Source organism: Temnothorax americanus, unplaced genomic scaffold (genome assembly GCF_048541705.1).
Source record: "Temnothorax americanus isolate GAGA-0224 unplaced genomic scaffold, ASM4854170v1 Scaffold111, whole genome shotgun sequence".
Taxonomy (NCBI): domain Eukaryota; kingdom Metazoa; phylum Arthropoda; class Insecta; order Hymenoptera; family Formicidae; genus Temnothorax; species Temnothorax americanus.
The window spans coordinates 3,415-20,035 of NW_027509244.1; the positions used below are offsets into that span (position 1 = coordinate 3,415).

Genomic DNA, 16,621 nt, shown 5'->3' on the forward strand with positions numbered 1-16,621 from the left:
CAAGAGCACGGAGGATAGTTGAAAGTGCTTTTGGAATTTTTTTCAATAAGTGGAGAATATTCCACACAGCGATTAGTATGTTACCAGAAACTGCAGATTTAATTGTAACAGCTTCTGTGTATCTCCATAATTATGTATTGAAAGAAGAACAACAAAATGGACATAAGATGTACAGTCAAGAACCAAGTTTCAAAGATAATACTAACGAGGTACAAATAAAAATAAAAATAATTATTTAATTTTTTGAATTTTAATATTTTTTGATGTTTTTTCAGAGTTCTCCTTGGATCAATATACCAAGTAATTTTGAAGAAGATAATGACGTAAGATATGCCGAAAATCAAAGGAATACTTTGAGTAATTATTTTATCTCTGAAGCTGGAAAAGTGGAATGGCAACATGATTATGTTCAAAGAGGTGTATATGCAGACGAATAATTATACATGTATGTATGTGTGTGTGTGGAGAAGGAGAGAGAGAGAGAGAGAGAGAGAGAGAGAGAGAGAGAGAGAGAGAGAGAGAAAGAGAAAGAGAGAGAGAGAGAGAGAGACTGAGAAAGAGAGAGAGACATTATGTTTTGATATGTTAGATTATTTAACATATTTAAAAAAAATTATCTATTTGACATAAGTTTCTGTACTAAATAAAGAAAACAACAAATATGTAAACTATTTTTATTTACAGTAGATATATATATATTTAAATTAGTATATATATATATATATATATATATATATATATATATTATATGCTTTTTTCCCATGTACTTGTAATATATTATAATTAAAAAAAATTTTATAAGTAAATAATTATATTTATTATGTATAACTTTTTTATGTATTATAGTAATATAATTCTTCTTTGTTAAAAATTATTTAGTATAAAGGTTCTTATTAGGAATTTCTTGAGAAGAATATTGCATTTGCAATTTTTTTGGTGGATTCTGTGAAATAAAATTATTGCACACACACACACACACACACAATTAATATATATAAATTTATTATATAATAAACTATACATGCGGTACAAATATATTCTATGATATTAAACGTTAGTTGTAACATTTTAAATAAGAAAACATATATTTCACAACCTTTTGTAGTCTTATGAAATTATTTAAATTATTAGTATCACAATATATACAAAATAAGACATACTTTTTGCAAGCTTAGGAACTTTGGTAAATAAAAAAATCACTTTCATGTTGTCTTTGGTAAATAAAATCTTTTTAAAGCAAACTTATTACAGATAAAAAAAAGCAATCTACTTATAGCTATATTGTACTATATAAAATTTTTTTAAACAAAAAGAACTTTTCACATTTAAACAAAAAAATATATAAAATATTTTTAAACAAAGTATAAAATTTTTTTTTTAAACAAAAAGAACTTTTGAACAAAATAATTTACTTCTCTGATAATGGTGCAGTTAGAGCATCCATTACCATTTTTCTTCTTGTATCTTTCTCCTTTTTTGAAATATTACTAAACTGAATTTTAATAAATTCCATGAAAGCATCATCTGCTTTCGTTGTCGGAATTTTATCTTTTTTTTCCATGTAATTATAAATTTTTTGACTCATTTGAAATAATGTTTGTTCTAATTCCTTAGTTTCATTAATTTTTCTTTTCTTCTGTTTTGGTTCTTCATTTTCTTTATTAAAATTCTTCGTATTATAAATGTGCTCCTTGTCATTTTCATTTTCTTCTGTGTTCACACATTCTTCATTTGCAACACTTTGTGATTCATCACAACTGTTATTTTTTTCAAGTGTATGCGACTGTGATTTTGTGCAGTTTGTGTAGCTTCTGAAAATAAAACATTCGTGTGTTGGACAACAAATATATATATTTAAATAATGAATTCAATAAGTTACCCCCTACCTTCGTCTTTTAATTACATTATCCAAAAATTCTAATTGCTTAAAAAAAGGAAATCGGGAAGATTTAGCAGCACCACTGCCACTTCGTGATTCAATTTACATCTTTTTTTTCTCTCTGTTATATTGCTCTCTCAATGATATGCATCTTTTTTGGCAATACGAAGGAGTATAAATGTCACCTAAATAAAAATAGAACATTTTAGTTAAGAATTATTATTATTTATTAACAATCATCACATTATTATTATTTTATTAATTACATAATTTATGGTACAATAAGTGAAATTTACTCACCACAGTTCGTTTGGATCATTATTTTTGATATTTCACCCCAAGCATTTTGTTTCATTGCGCTGTCCTTAAAATTGTTATTACTTTTATCATATAGAAATGGACGTTCTCTATACAGTTCTATCAAAAGCTCATCACCACTCTTTTCTTCAATAGTAATAATACTTTCAGGTTCACTGCCATCATTCAGATCACAATCATTTACATGTATTTCAGATGAATCAACAGTATAATAATTTAAATGATCCGACATTTTTTTGCTCAAAGTAGCACTCAAAAATGTTTTCTAAAGAAATACAATTATAAATCTTTTTACCGCAGCAGTGTACTCTGAAATAACAAAGAAAAATATTGGTTAACCTCAAATACTGTCATTATATTTTGACCATTCGGTACAGAAAAAGGCAAATAAATTTGTCTTTGTAAATAAAGTTTTTAAAGTAAAAAATAATTTATATTTTATTTTAGTATATTTATTTATAAATTATATATATATTATATACTTACATATTATGTATCAAAACGCAATTCCGCAGTCACGACCACGACTTATACGTATTACGAAGTACGACTCTACGTTTTTCTCTGCTAGTTCACGTCTACGTCTACGACAGACGTAAGCGCTCACGTCTCCTTCTCTGCCATCAGCCAGAGCATTTTCAGGTTCAGGCCGTATTGCTAAAGAATCCAAGACGCGGCAACGCCGCGCGGCGTTGCCGCGTCTATAGCATATGTCTCTCTACCGTGCGTCCGTGTGAGCAATTCAGTGGGGTGTGTACGTGTACATACGGGGACATACACCACTTCATAGAACCTGAAATTAGTTGGTAACACTGAAACCGGAGTTTCGCGTTGTCACCACGCGAGGTCTCCAATATCAGTCGGCCTTTGCTTGACATTACCGACACAGTATAACCATACCCAGTAGCGACACTGAGTGTCGGCACCTTTGATGTAGTTGTCCTCAAGTCACGTGGTACGTCGCCATATTGTCAGATGTACCGGCGCTACAATTGAAATGTACATATATAATTAAAAAATGTATATGAGTATATATAATCAAAAAAGATTTTTTGCGCAATTTTAATTATAATCCAAAGAATTTCTTGAAGTAGAAGAAATGAAAATAATACTTCTGTGTATTTTGTATCATTTTATTTCAAAATTTTTCGTAACTTATTGTGTAAATAGAATTGTAAAATGTATACAAAATATATATAATTATTGAGCTCAAAAGCGAATATAGATCATTGGGCGCAAAAGCTAATATTTTTATTTGTTCTGTCATTGAGTAAAAAATGCATAAAAATATTTAAAAAAATACTTATGTTTATTCCGAATACTTGCGTTAAAATTTCATAATTTTTACTGAAAATTTTAGTAATATATAAATATTAAGATATCCATTTTTTTTTAATTAATTGTTCCTCATGGACATCCTTCAGTAGAAAGAATGTGCTCCAAATGTCAATGTCAACTGAAACAATAATTGGAATAAGTGAAAACATGTAATATTCACTATCATTATGTGCTGTTACTGTATAATACTTACATAAAAAATAGTAAAAATGTTAAAAAAAGTAGCAGAAATGTTAAAAGGAGTAGCAGAAATATTAAAAATTTATTTCAGAAAGTAACACATGCATTTTGACATTCACAAAGTTGCCAAACACATTTAGTTTTATAACAATAAAATTATAAACGAACTTCAATAATAAATTTAATTAACGAAAACACATTTACTTTTATAAAAGTAGATATTAAATAATTTGCATTTATAAGGAAAATACAGACATTAAATTCTAATCGTGACGTAAAATTATAGTTTTTCTGTGTCCGGATTGCGATTTGAAACGTTTATTAATAAATTTTAATGTATAAAATAGTCGAACTCGAGCATATAATTTCAATAAATAATTATGCGGAAAATGTTGACACGGATGAATAAATTCAACTTCTTTAAAAATGGTAATGAGGATACGAATTATATGCTTTTGTACAATCAATTCCTCAATTTTAGAAAAAAATAAATTTTCCAACGTTTTAAGATATATTACGAAATCATCGTGCGGCATAGATAAATTTCCGAAAGGATTATCTTCAGTAGAATTGTAAGCCCTAAAGAAACAGTAATATGAAGTTTCATTTAAGTCGATGTACGAGTGTGCATATTGAGAACAAATCTCACACGAATGTTTTTGAAGACATTTACGTATTACGTATCCACAAATATATCGGAACGCATCTTGTTCGTTTACGTCCATCTGACGATAATCATGATCATCCAAAAGTATTGGTGTAATGTCATCTGTCTTAGGTTCAACATCCATATAATTCTTCTCTCTAAAGTTTGTAATAGCTACAAATATATCAGCACTGTCTCTTTCACAATTTCCAGTTTCAGCAGTACAATATTTCATAGAAAAAATTTTTCTGAATGAATAAAAAAACTGAACTGGGGTAGGATTAATAACATTGCCGTTCAATCCTCGAATAGCCGAAAAAAAGTGTTCCAAACAGTCCTGAGTAAAACGGCGTAATAATAGAAATTGCATTTCTGGAAACACATTTTGCAAATGTTCCCACATTTGAAGAAGAGAATTTATATTGTGTTTCATGCATTTGAAAACTTGAACTTTATTAGAAATATTAACACCAGTTTTATTAAATATCGTTATTTTGGATAAATAATCTTCAATTTTTGAAAGAAATTCTAATTGATATTGCGCTCCCCGAAAAGCTTGTTTAAATTGTGATGGATGTTGAACCGAAGATGAATTGAATAGATCAAAGTAATCGTTCATATTTTGGATAAAATCTGCTGTTCTAAGTGCAATTGGAGCAACCGCAGGTTTAAAAGCTCCAGAAATTACCATTTTCCTCAAGCTACTACTCACTGTAAAACTCAAAATTTGTGTAGCCAAATATACTTTCATTTTATCGAAATTTGAAAATTTCATATGCTTATCAGTGAGTTTAGGTGCAAGTCGAAATTGCCTAGTTTGATCTTGTTGAAATAAATCATCAACGCACTTCCAAGATATAGGTTTAGAGTCATACTCAATAATATTGTCATGGAAATTATTCCTGACAGCTTTAATTATATGAGGTGAATCAAAAAGATGTGAGATTCGCTCGTTATTAACAAAAAAAAATGGATTGTTCTCTGTCACACCTAAGTATTTAGCGGTTAATTTAAAATTCCCTCCCATGTCTGAAACAAACGCTACTACTATAAACCCCGCATTTTGCAGTTTTGTAATTGCTTGAGGAATAATGGTTGTTAATTTCCTAGCAGAAAATGAAGAATGAAGAAAGAAGTAAGCCAAAGGTTGTTTCCAATTGTTGCAAATCCCTCTGATCATTAAAACTGCAACATTACATGCTGGAAGATATGATTTACCATCACCCAAGTCTTCAAATCCAATGACTTCATCCTGACTTATATTATAATACAGATTTGCTTTAATTGATGCTTCATCAATGCATAAAATGCAATACTTCTCGAGAGGTGACGAAGAAGCCTGTAACTTTTTTTTCAAAACATCGAAAACAAAATCATGCAAACCTGGAGTAATTTTCAAATGTTCAATCATGCGTTGTAAGGTTCTTACACTGGGAAGGATAAATTTTTGTGCAAAAGAATTATAAATTCTGCCTCCCCCAGAAAACAATATATCTAAACAAAACTTTTTAAATGGAAGCGAATATTTTCGTCCTTTGGCTGACTTATATCTACTAAGACGTACTTGAGTTTTTACAAAATTTGCAATCTCTGGTGGTAGAAATTCGTCTGTAGCTTCACAATATTCATTCAAGGACATTTTTGTCTTATTTTTGAAGTTTGTATCTTATTTTTCTGTCGTTCTAATTGTTGTTTTAATTTTCGAATTTCTCGATGTAACGCTTCAATTCTGCCTCTCAAAATTCTTTTGCGCGGGGAATGATTAGAAAATTTTGGCTCTGTTTGACTATATTGATGCAACTGTTGTGGTTCTGTTTGAGCATATTGATCCAAATATTGTAGCTCTGTTTGAGCATACTGATGTGACACTGATTCCACTTGCTCATGTTCATATTGCCCATGATGGTCGTTAACTATAATATTTAAAAATACTACATCACTTATGAAACTTAAAAAATTAATGATTATATTCCATTCATTACAAAGAAAGAACGAATATATAAATTATAATAACCATACATCAATTTTATTTTCTAATTCACAAAAATTTCATGTTACTAGCATTAGTTAATTCTATATTGAACTAAAATTATTACCTAATATTGACTGACATTCAACTTTGTCTGAAAAGCCAGTTTCAAATAATTCCAATTGTTGCTTATCATAGTTAGATTTAATGATATCACACTCAACTGAAATATAGTAATTATGTTCACAAAATTTTTGATATTTCCAACCATACACACACACACACACACACACACACAGAGTTCAAAACTGCTTACCTGATATTACTGTATTTTCCTCAGAATCATCACTCAAATTAAATGTTGCGTTGTTTTCACTTGATAATTCAAAAGATTTATCATTTTCCATTTGTTCGGGGATTGCATGTGGTTGAAGTCTGTTTTTCAAATCGTTTAAAAACATCGACGATTTAAAATGATCACCACAAACTTTGTAATTTTTATATAAATTTTCTGGTGACGTGTTAATTTCGCGACCACATTTTTCCAACCACAATTTTGCTCTGAAAGATGTTTTGTATAAAATATTAATGAAAAAACACTTGATATATAATTCAATTAACAAATCCGCTAATGGAAATTATTTTTACCTATCTGGGTCTTTTGGAAAACGAAAAAAACTGGGACCAGATTCACGCCCAGAAATATTTGAACAATTCTTCATGGCACAACTATATCCACCTCTCTTCATTAACTTCATTTTAATGTAGCACGTCACACCCGGAATTTTCTTATCACTAATAAAAAGACACAATTTATTCAAATAAAAAATATGTCATAAAACTGTGGAGGTTGAGGTTACCTACGATGTTCGAGACGCAACTGGGCGCAACCATGTTGTGAGATGTACGGACTCGCACATGCGCACTAAAATTTTATTCCGGGTCGGACGGCTGAGTGTCGCTACTGGGTATGGTTATACTGTGTTACCGACGTCGAGAAAGTTCGGCCTTATGGAGGATTCAAGCCCCTTGCACAATGCCAGGTAACAGGCAATAGGAACAGGAAATAACCAAAAAATCGTTAATTACAACTTAAAAAATTCGAATGCTATGATTGGTTGGCAATAGGCAATAGGCACATAATTTCCAACGTGACGGAAACTCTGTGTCTATTGCATATATGTGTCATTGTTTATTCTGCATTTATACATGATTTCTGATTTCTATTCCCTGTTCCTATTCCCTGTTGCCTGGCATTGTGTAAGGGGCTTAACACTGCGTCCGATATTCGACGTACGACGATCCGACATTCAATAGGAAATTTGTGTCTCTAATAATAAATTATGTTATTGGATGTCGGATCGTCGTACGTCGAACATCGGACGTGATCAGACGCAATGTGAATCCTCCATTAGCTTTATGGAGGATTCACACTGCGTCCGATGTTCGACGTACGACAATCCGACATCCAATAGGAAGTTTTTGTCTCTAATAATAAATTCTGTAATTGGATGTCGGATCGTCGTACGTTGAACATCGGACGTGATCGGACGCAATGTGAATTCTCCATTAGCATCCCCTTAAGGGGATCCTAAAGTGAAGGCTGAACTTCCTCGACGTCGGTAATGTCAACATTTCTAATCCTGTTTTCTATGTCATATATCTATATCTGTTCTTGTCTAACGAGAGGCATCTGTCCTTGTTTCGATTGCTGCGCCATCTCTCGCTACACGCAATATCAACCTGAATGTGCTTTTGCACATATAAAAGTTTATTTAAACTAATCTTTTTTTCTAGGCTTTCAATCTTAGATCTAATTGCACGATATTGTTCTTAAATGTTGTCCCTAGGTCATGCCGGTCTAATTTTGTGGATATTTATTGTGGAATTTTTGTACAAAGCAAATATTGTCGTCACGTATACCAAAAATTAACAAAAATATTAATTTTTTCTCGTTTTTGATATAAATTCGACCACCATGACCTAGATTTTGATGCGTACTTTAATTCTAGACAAGAATTTCGCATTTCTATAAAGCCAATTAAAAGATTAGTGCTAAGAAAAAAATCCGGTATTACAGACGGCTTTAGGATCCCCTTAAACATACGAAGAAGAAGAAGAAGGCAACTTTTTTGTCGCTGTCGCTATCGCTATCGCTATCGCTATCGCCTATTGTGCAAGGGGCTTTAATTTTAAAAAGTTTTTTTTGGCGCGCTTTACGCATGCGCATTGCGCAAGTGTCCAAAGCGCATGCTCGTATCGCTGCATTTCGTCGATATATCAGGGTGCCATTACATGGAGCGCGGAAACGCGGAAACGCGGAAGCGCGGAAGACAAAATTTACTAGATTTCCGTCGATCCGTTCCGTCTGTTTTGAATGCCTTAATATTACATGGAGCATATTTTGAGCGGAAAAGCGGAACGGAGAATTATAAAATATTAATTTTTAACGGTATTTATTTATTAAAATGCTTGTATTCAATAGATAAGCTGAAAAGATAAGCATATTAATAAAAATTGCAATGAATTAAGTAAACACAATTTTAAGAAATGAATACAAATGTCTATTTGTCACTATACTGTTCCGCTTTTCCGCGCAAATTGTGCTCCATGTAATATAAGGAGAAACAAACTCGCGGAACGAACGCGTCAAAATCCGTTGTCAACGCGGATACAGTATACTCCATCAAATTTCGGAGCTGTTTAATCACATTGAAAAAAAAAGCTTTTACACATACTCTTCGATTACTTTATTATTTAATAAAAGTGGCAGTATAATATTATAGATCCAAACATCATGTTGATGGTTATTATGAAGTATATCTTATATGCAAGCCAGGGTACATACATAAGCTGCGTTAAGTACTGGCAGTGAATATCGAAACGCAGCCATACATACATACACGATAATAGCGGATTCCGCTTTTCCGTTCAAACGTGCAGGGGATCGATCATGTATCTTTTCCCCTAAGACGGAAATGTGAAAAGTGAAAAGTTTATCTCTTTCTATTCAACACCAATAGAAAGAGATAGTTACATAATGCTGGGTCTACAATGCGAGTCGCAAAGTCGTGAGTCTCAAGAATTGATCGACCAATCACAGTCAAATTTGAGGAGAATAATCGACTGTGATTGGTCCATTCTTACGACTCACGACTTTGCGACTCGCATTGTAGACCCAACATAAAAGTTTTCACTTTTCACGTTTCCGCTCTAGGAAAAAAGTTACATGATCGCTACCCAGGACTCAACTCGCGGAAACGCGGAATCTAGTTACTAGTTACTATTCTGTTCCGCGCTTCCGCGTTTCCGCGTTTCCGCGCTCCATGTAATGGCACCCTCAGTCTAACCTGAATAGTCGTCAATTGTAACGATTTAATATTTCGCGTCTCACGAGGCAAACCGCCGCGTTTAACTGCCAGATTCTTTCATTTTGTGTAAAAACGCGTCAATTGAACATAATTTCATCTATATTCGCGTTCAGGCCCGTATTCTAAATAAATGCCATTTAATTATGATGTACGAAAGGAATTGAAATCATATTTATCGCATAATTCGTCCGGAAATATTTCAGAAAAGTACCTAATTTATTTATATATATTACAATGACAAATCAGCGACCAGTTTCTTGCGGGTTGGATTTTTGCTGTGCGGTAAATCTAAGTGATTGTTTAATTTATGCAAATGACTCAAAGTAAGTTGTTACTAATTATATATATTTAATTATTATGCTTTTGGTATATGTATTTATATTTTACGCAATCTGCACACGCTATTTGTGCTTTTATTCATATTTCAGATATGATTTTGTTTGCGTCCCCTTGGTTCATCCTTTATTTAAAAGAGAATTTATTTCTGGACCTGCCAAAAATCGTCCAGGACCATTTACTAGGCCTGACTTAATTTTATCCAGTTCAGGTATAAATTAAGTATAAACATGTATATATTTGAATTAATTATATCAATACTTGAAATAAATAAGTTAGTTTAAGATAAATCTATAATATTATTTTGTAGATTGGAATAATTTAATAATTGGGAAGTTTTCGCCACTTATCAATGTTGACTCGATTGATCCAGTCGTCAGAAAAAATAGTGAAGAAACCTTAAATCAGGAATTATGCTTAGCTAGTCACTTTGGTTTGTCAGGAGTGACTTTTAAATTAAGATGTGGGATAGATAAAAATATAAATCTTGCCAGGATTATTTCTGATAAAGTAAACAAAGATAACTGTACCTTCCAGGTAACACATACAATACAATTATAATTTTTAGTATTAATTTTTATAAATTAAGAGATGGTTGACAAACAGTAAAAAATATACTTAATACTTATACTGTTAAAAATGAATATTTTAAAATAGGAATGTTATTTACATTTAAAAACGAAATATGTTTATCAATATAGAATTTTAATTTTTTATTTATAAACTGTAGGATGAGATATGGGTTTGAGATTATCAAAACATTCTGTTGATTATAGGTATGGATACAAGTTCCTATGGAGAACCCAATTAGGCAAACCTATTCTTACAGAATAGAGGAATGCCCAGTAGAAGAAAATCCATGGGAATGGTGGAATGTCTTTAGAGTAATATGTGATTACAATAAAAGATTAGGAATTGCGTTAATTGTCAGTCATGACCTGCCTGAAGAGGAAGAGGTAACTTATGGCTCCTGTACACAGGACGCGGGACAATGCGGCAAAACGGCAAAGCGGTAACCAATCACCGTTTTATAATCAGTCAATTATACAATATCTATTACTTCCGGAAAAGCAAGACAATAATTTGTCACCGCTTTGCCGCGTCCTGTGTGCAGGAGCTATTAAAGATAAGTTTATAATTTAACTCTAGAATACCACACTTCTTACGAGTCCTGATTTTATCACACTGGGTGTACGATACCCAGTGTACTTTCAATTATTAATAACTTTTTGAAAAGTCGATATTTTTAAACGTTTCTAGGTTTTTTTAAATTTAAACAGCAGAATGTCAGAAACGCGCCTGTGTCATAATTACGATTAACATTTAAAGACAAAAATTAATTTCGGAACAAGCCCGAATAGAAATTTCCTGACTCACAAAAAGCGCTATTTGCTTCCAAAAATTACTTTTATTTTAACGCTGTATTGTGTAAAAAGACTAGTCATTTGTTGATGGTAAAGGATGTAATTTTTCAAAAAGAAATAAGAAATAATGATTTCTTTAAAAAATATATTGTTTTGACGTGACAAAAGTTGACTATGACTCTAAAGCACTTACACCACAGTCACCACACATAGGTATAGCACATTCAATATTGTTTTTAAGACTCCTGGACTTTCGCCACGGTCATGTGAGATCATGACGTCAGAGGCGAGAAATAACACACTGAGAAGTTTTGTGTTACATTTATTTTACGGATGTTTATTAACTGTCAAGGGAAAAGGATAGACCTCGGAGTATTTTTGAAGTGTGCTGAAATGATCTGAAGTGTTATTTTATGCAAATAGCTTTTTATTTGGAAATGGCACACAAGAATTCTTAACGTGTCATTTCTCGCCTCTGACACGCTACGTGACGAACTAACACGGTCGCGACGAGTACTCAGGAGCCTTAATGGCATGTCATACTGTATTAAACGACAGATGAGGCTGCGCAGCATAGGGAGTCATAGAGGGGAACAAAAGTTTATTTACCTTACTTTACCACTTAGATTCCTTAACTTTCACTATATGTATAGAAACGGCGGGCATTTTAATAACAAATGTGAGTGTGTTACACTCACAATCAGTGTGATGTTCTAGGGTTAAAATTGTGCAATATGAATGTAATATGTATAAACTTACAATTTGAGTTTTAATTTATAAGATTGATAGATGGCTCGGAGAACCAGTGAGATGTTTGATTTTGCCGACAACGTTATTTCTAACAAATAAAAAAGGATATCCGGTACTAAGTAAAGCACACCAAGTATTAGTAAAGAGATTTGCTGTGTTAGAAGTACAATTTATTTTAACAGGCGCATCACGTTACCAAAGTATTAGCTACTATCATAACTACCTTGATTACCTGTGGAAGGTAAAACTGAAGAGATTATATAAAATTATCAAAAGATGAATTCTTTCTTTATAACAACTTTGTTGAATGTAGGAAACAATGTCTTTATTTTTTCAGGGATGCCAAAGTGATGGAACAGTGGAAAGATTCGCTCGAGGATATGAGGATTATCTGCAATGTCCATTACAGCCTCTAATGGATAATCTGGAGTCACAAACTTATGAAATATTTGAGAAGGATCCCGTAAAGTATCGAGAATATCAGAGTGCTATATACGAAGCTATTAAAGCAATAATATCCAAGATGGAAGAGGAGGAAAGGACGATGTAAGTCGAATCATTATAAGGTAATATACGTAATTAATAATATACGTATAACAATTATAAATTTTTAGAGTTATTATGGTAGTTGGTGCTGGAAGAGGGCCGCTTGTAACTGCATCTCTGAATGCCGCAGAAATGGCCTATCGAGAAGTGAAAATATATGCAGTGGAGAAAAATCCTAATGCCGTGATAACGTGAGATTATTTTAAAATATAACAATTATATTGGATTGGATAAAAAAGCTAATTTTTTTAATAGGATGATTTTTATTAAGTGTAATATAATTATATCAATGAGAAGAAAAATTAAGCCAAAAATAACAAAAAAGTAGTCGGGAGAAAAAAGATTAGCGATCTTTTATTTAATAAAATATTGATTTTATATAAAACTTGTTTTTGAATTTCTTTTGAAAAAAATAAACTAGGACATTTTTTGTCCAATATTATATTAGATTTTATATGATTATAAATTATATATTCATTGATTTCTTACAGTTTACAGGCCCTTCAGAGAGATATGTGGAAAGAAAAAGTTACAGTGATATCGTGCGATATGAGAGAATGGAATCCCCCAGAAAAAGCTGATATTATTGTGTCTGAATTACTCGGATCCTTTGGCGATAACGAATTATCTCCTGAATGTCTAGATAATGTTCTCAAGTTCTTAAGAGGTTCGCATTACATGCCAAACTACATAAATTATATGAATAGCATTAATCTTTTTTTTTATACTTATTTGAAATTTTTAGATGACGGAATTAACATACCGCAATCATATACTTCATACATAGCTCCTATGCAATCCTCTAAACTGTACAATGAAGTAAGGCAACTTAGAGATAAAGATAAACATCCGTTGACTCACTTTGAAACTCCATATGTAGTACATCTTCAAAACAAATACGACATAGCAAATCCAAAACCACTTTTTACATTCAAACATCCGAATACAGGTTTGTATAAAGTATCCAATTATTTATATTTTAATTATTTTAATTTCCTTACACATTTGTATCTTTTTAGACGCTGTTACTGACAATTCGAGATATGAAACCAAAATTTTCCAAGTGGAACAGAATTGCGTATTACATGGATTTTCAGGATATTTTACAGCAGTTTTATATGGAAACATCACATTAAGCATAGAGCCTAGCACATATAGCCCAGATATGTTTAGTTGGTTCCCAATTTTTTTTCCACTTAAGGTATTAATAAAAATAATTTTTTCTTTTTAAGGTATACTTGTAAAATATAAATCTTGAGATAAGATAAAAATATTTATTGATACAGGAACCAATACAATTGAAGGCAGAAGATGAAATAGTGGTTCATTTCTGGCGCAGATGTGGTTCTAAGAAAGTGTGGTACGAATGGTGTCTTAGCAAACCCATCCCAGTCTCAATCCATAATTCAACTGGACGTTCTTCCATTATCGGATTATAATGTAACGATTCCGTGTTTATTCCTTGTTTGTTTAAGATCTTTCTGATAATGTATACAATATCATAATTAGGTTATCAAGTATCAATTATTATAGATAGTATACTTAAATTTTCTAAAGAATAGATAGTATTTACTCCGAATATTTTTCGTATTTTTGCATTAATTTTATTTGACATTTGTAAGCTTGATGCATTAATGTAAACAAGATTAGAATTCAATTTGTGTGTGTGTGTGTGTGTGTGTGTGTGCGTGCGTGCGTGCGTGTGCGTGTGCGTGTGCGTGTGTGTGTGTGTGTGTGTGTGTGTGACATAGAACTTGATATAACGTAGAATATAAATTTTTTTATTTACATATGTGTATATATGTGAGTGACGCGACAAAAGTTTCTGAAACAAATGTTTATTCGTTTGTTTTACTTATGGTATTATATGTACATACGCCTGAGATCAAAAGACGCGGTAGCGTCTCTCACCAAGTTTACGCTTATATAAGTATACTGGAGTGTGCATTGGCTCGGCTGATGCGAGGCGAGAGAGAGAGGTAATATAGCATGGTGTCTTTGTCATACAATTTGTATGACAGACAACTGCAGGATACGTACATGCATCTTGTACAACAGAGAAAAACAGAGATCCCAAAACATTACCTATTTTCTGATAATTTTTCGTCCATGGGCGTAGTATGACAGTGCACACTCCAGTATACTTATATCTCAGTGTATTGTAAAGTACTCGGATTGTATGTTTTTTATCATCCGATATTTATTTAGCATCAGGTAATAGTCATTGACAGCGTAAAACGATAAAGAATAAAGAGAAGTATATTCGTGTGAAAGATACGATATATAAATATTAGTTTTATTGCAAACAGTTTTTTTATGTACTGTAACTGTAGGTAGATCTTAATGTGACGCTGATGTCTGAGGTCACTGATATTCAATGAGGTCATTGATATTGTAGAATTTTGATAACATGTATTACGAGATGTTCTCGAAGCGTACTGTTACTGTCTTCTTAAACTCACGTAATTTGAAAAACGTTGTCTAAATTCTACATATTGTAAGATTGATATTGAACCAAATGTTGTCCATATAACAATAATCCTGAATATATATATGTACACTTTACAATAAATTTCTACTTATTGACAAATGACTTCAAATTTTTTATATAAATTCCTCTGATTTATTTAATAAAAGAAATTATTTTATAATTACATATACTATAATTCTACACACATAATATCAAATTATGTGTGTAAGCTAAGCTATCTTACTTTATTATACAGTTAAAACATAAGACAGAAGATGCATGTTATCCACAGATATAATAATATTACAATTCATGTAATCAACATGGAGGACAACAAACGAAAAAAAAATTACCGCTTATAACTTAAAACTTAAAATATGGAAAGTCTATCTGTTCTCATTTAATTCTAGTGTATAAAACTAGAGAATACTTTTTCTAATAAATTACAAACAACTAATAAAATATGTAATTTAAAGAGAATTATATATCAATTAAATGCTAACACTTTAGATAAAAAATCTATGAAATGAAAACTAATGTCGATTGAGTGTAATTATGCAAGGTGAAATTAATCTCAACTTAATATCTCCTTTTTTTTATTGTAAAATGTATATCTGAGAATAATGTGGTCTAATATACAATCTAGCTGCATTAAGAATACAAAGATTGCTTCTATTTTATAAGAAATTTATAGAATTTTATTCGTTTTTGTGATAAACAAAATTAAGTAAAAAAATTGTACGTGTAGCCACCGAAGTTATTTTTTTTAGTCTCTCGGACCTTCTCAGTTTAACACAAATTACGACCCTACAGTATGACTTACTGTAATAAATGCACAAATTATCCTTTCACAACGTGATTGTGACGCGACTTTACAACAGATGTATAACGGTTTTATAATTATGCGTATTGTGTTTTAATTATTTTAATCTTTAATTTTTTTTTGTATTTTTACTGAAGATGGTCTAGTAACAGACCGAAACGTCTGTAGATTAATTTGATCACAAATACAAGTTTTTCAACGCTAACACCTAACACCTTGTTGCAGTACTATGCTCCTTATTTTCTCAATTGATTTATTAATCGCCTGAGCCTTTGATATTTATTTATTTTTTACTTTTTGCTCACATATATCCAATTGGAGCAAGTCATATAATTTTAAATATAAATCAAGCCTGATGATCTGTAACGTAGAATCTGTATATCATTTCTTTTTATTTAATTAAGAAATTGCAAATTACAATTGACATCAACTAGTGCATTCTGAAGATATTCTCAAGACTACGATTTAATAAAAATAAGTAACACGTCTAAACATTATTCGCTGCCGACGATGATGGCTGATAGCAGAAATATAAAACTAACTTGATTGCTCAAAGACCGGAGGTCACTTACTATTTGTGTTGCAATTGTACTCGAGATTGTTCTATGCTCGTAATCAACATAATCAACGT

General features: G+C 31.5%; 2 protein-coding genes and 1 pseudogene across 4 annotated transcripts; 1 reads left to right on the top strand and 2 right to left on the bottom strand.

Moving 5' to 3' along the window:
* Window positions 1–757: 757 nt before the first annotated feature.
* Window positions 758–3,346, bottom strand: LOC143908690 (uncharacterized; annotated as a pseudogene). The gene is made up of 5 exons (XR_013260215.1): window positions 3,098–3,346; window positions 2,684–2,990; window positions 2,180–2,506; window positions 1,887–2,064; window positions 758–1,811 (listed from the first exon to the last, which is right to left on the bottom strand). The product of XR_013260215.1 is annotated as an uncharacterized LOC143908690 (transcript).
* Window positions 3,347–4,686: 1,340 nt separating this feature from the next.
* LOC143908691 (uncharacterized) lies at window positions 4,687–7,314 on the bottom strand. 2 transcript variants are annotated; one of them, XM_077426447.1, is made up of 5 exons: window positions 7,195–7,314; window positions 6,979–7,125; window positions 6,647–6,891; window positions 6,458–6,553; window positions 4,687–6,274 (listed from the first exon to the last, which is right to left on the bottom strand). In XM_077426447.1, exons 1-5 carry the CDS (start codon window positions 7,248–7,250, stop codon window positions 5,991–5,993), a joined length of 828 nt encoding a protein of 275 aa, XP_077282573.1. In that variant the 5' UTR covers window positions 7,251–7,314; the 3' UTR covers window positions 4,687–5,990. The 2 variants fall into 2 exon arrangements, with proteins under 2 accessions (XP_077282573.1, XP_077282574.1); XM_077426448.1 differs by lacking the exon at window positions 6,458–6,553.
* Window positions 7,315–9,623: 2,309 nt separating this feature from the next.
* Window positions 9,624–15,290, top strand: Csul (protein arginine N-methyltransferase 5). The gene is made up of 11 exons (XM_077426453.1): window positions 9,624–10,024; window positions 10,130–10,248; window positions 10,348–10,574; window positions 10,814–10,993; window positions 12,183–12,392; window positions 12,489–12,697; window positions 12,766–12,888; window positions 13,189–13,364; window positions 13,443–13,646; window positions 13,717–13,898; window positions 13,984–15,290. Exons 1-11 carry the CDS (start codon window positions 9,936–9,938, stop codon window positions 14,134–14,136), a joined length of 1,872 nt encoding a protein of 623 aa, XP_077282579.1. The 5' UTR covers window positions 9,624–9,935; the 3' UTR covers window positions 14,137–15,290.
* Window positions 15,291–16,621: the final 1,331 nt, after the last annotated feature.

Excerpts from the sequence above, each read along its gene's own strand:
- Csul (XM_077426453.1), top strand. The coding sequence starts at position 9,936 with ATGACAAATCAGCGACCAGTTTCTTGCGGGTTGGATTTTTGCTGTGCG. Across the intron at positions 13,365-13,442 it reads TGTTCTCAAGTTCTTAAGAG|ATGACGGAATTAACATACCG; the intron begins GTTCGCATTACA and ends TGAAATTTTTAG. Across the intron at positions 13,647-13,716 it reads ATTCAAACATCCGAATACAG|ACGCTGTTACTGACAATTCG; the intron begins GTTTGTATAAAG and ends GTATCTTTTTAG.
- LOC143908691 (XM_077426447.1), bottom strand. The coding sequence starts at position 7,250 with ATGTGCGAGTCCGTACATCTCACAACATGGTTGCGCCCAGTTGCGTCT. Across the intron at positions 7,126-7,194 it reads CCAGTTGCGTCTCGAACATC|TGATAAGAAAATTCCGGGTG; the intron begins GTAGGTAACCTC and ends TCTTTTTATTAG. Across the intron at positions 6,275-6,457 it reads TGAATGTCAGTCAATATTAG|TTAACGACCATCATGGGCAA; the intron begins GTAATAATTTTA and ends TAAATATTATAG.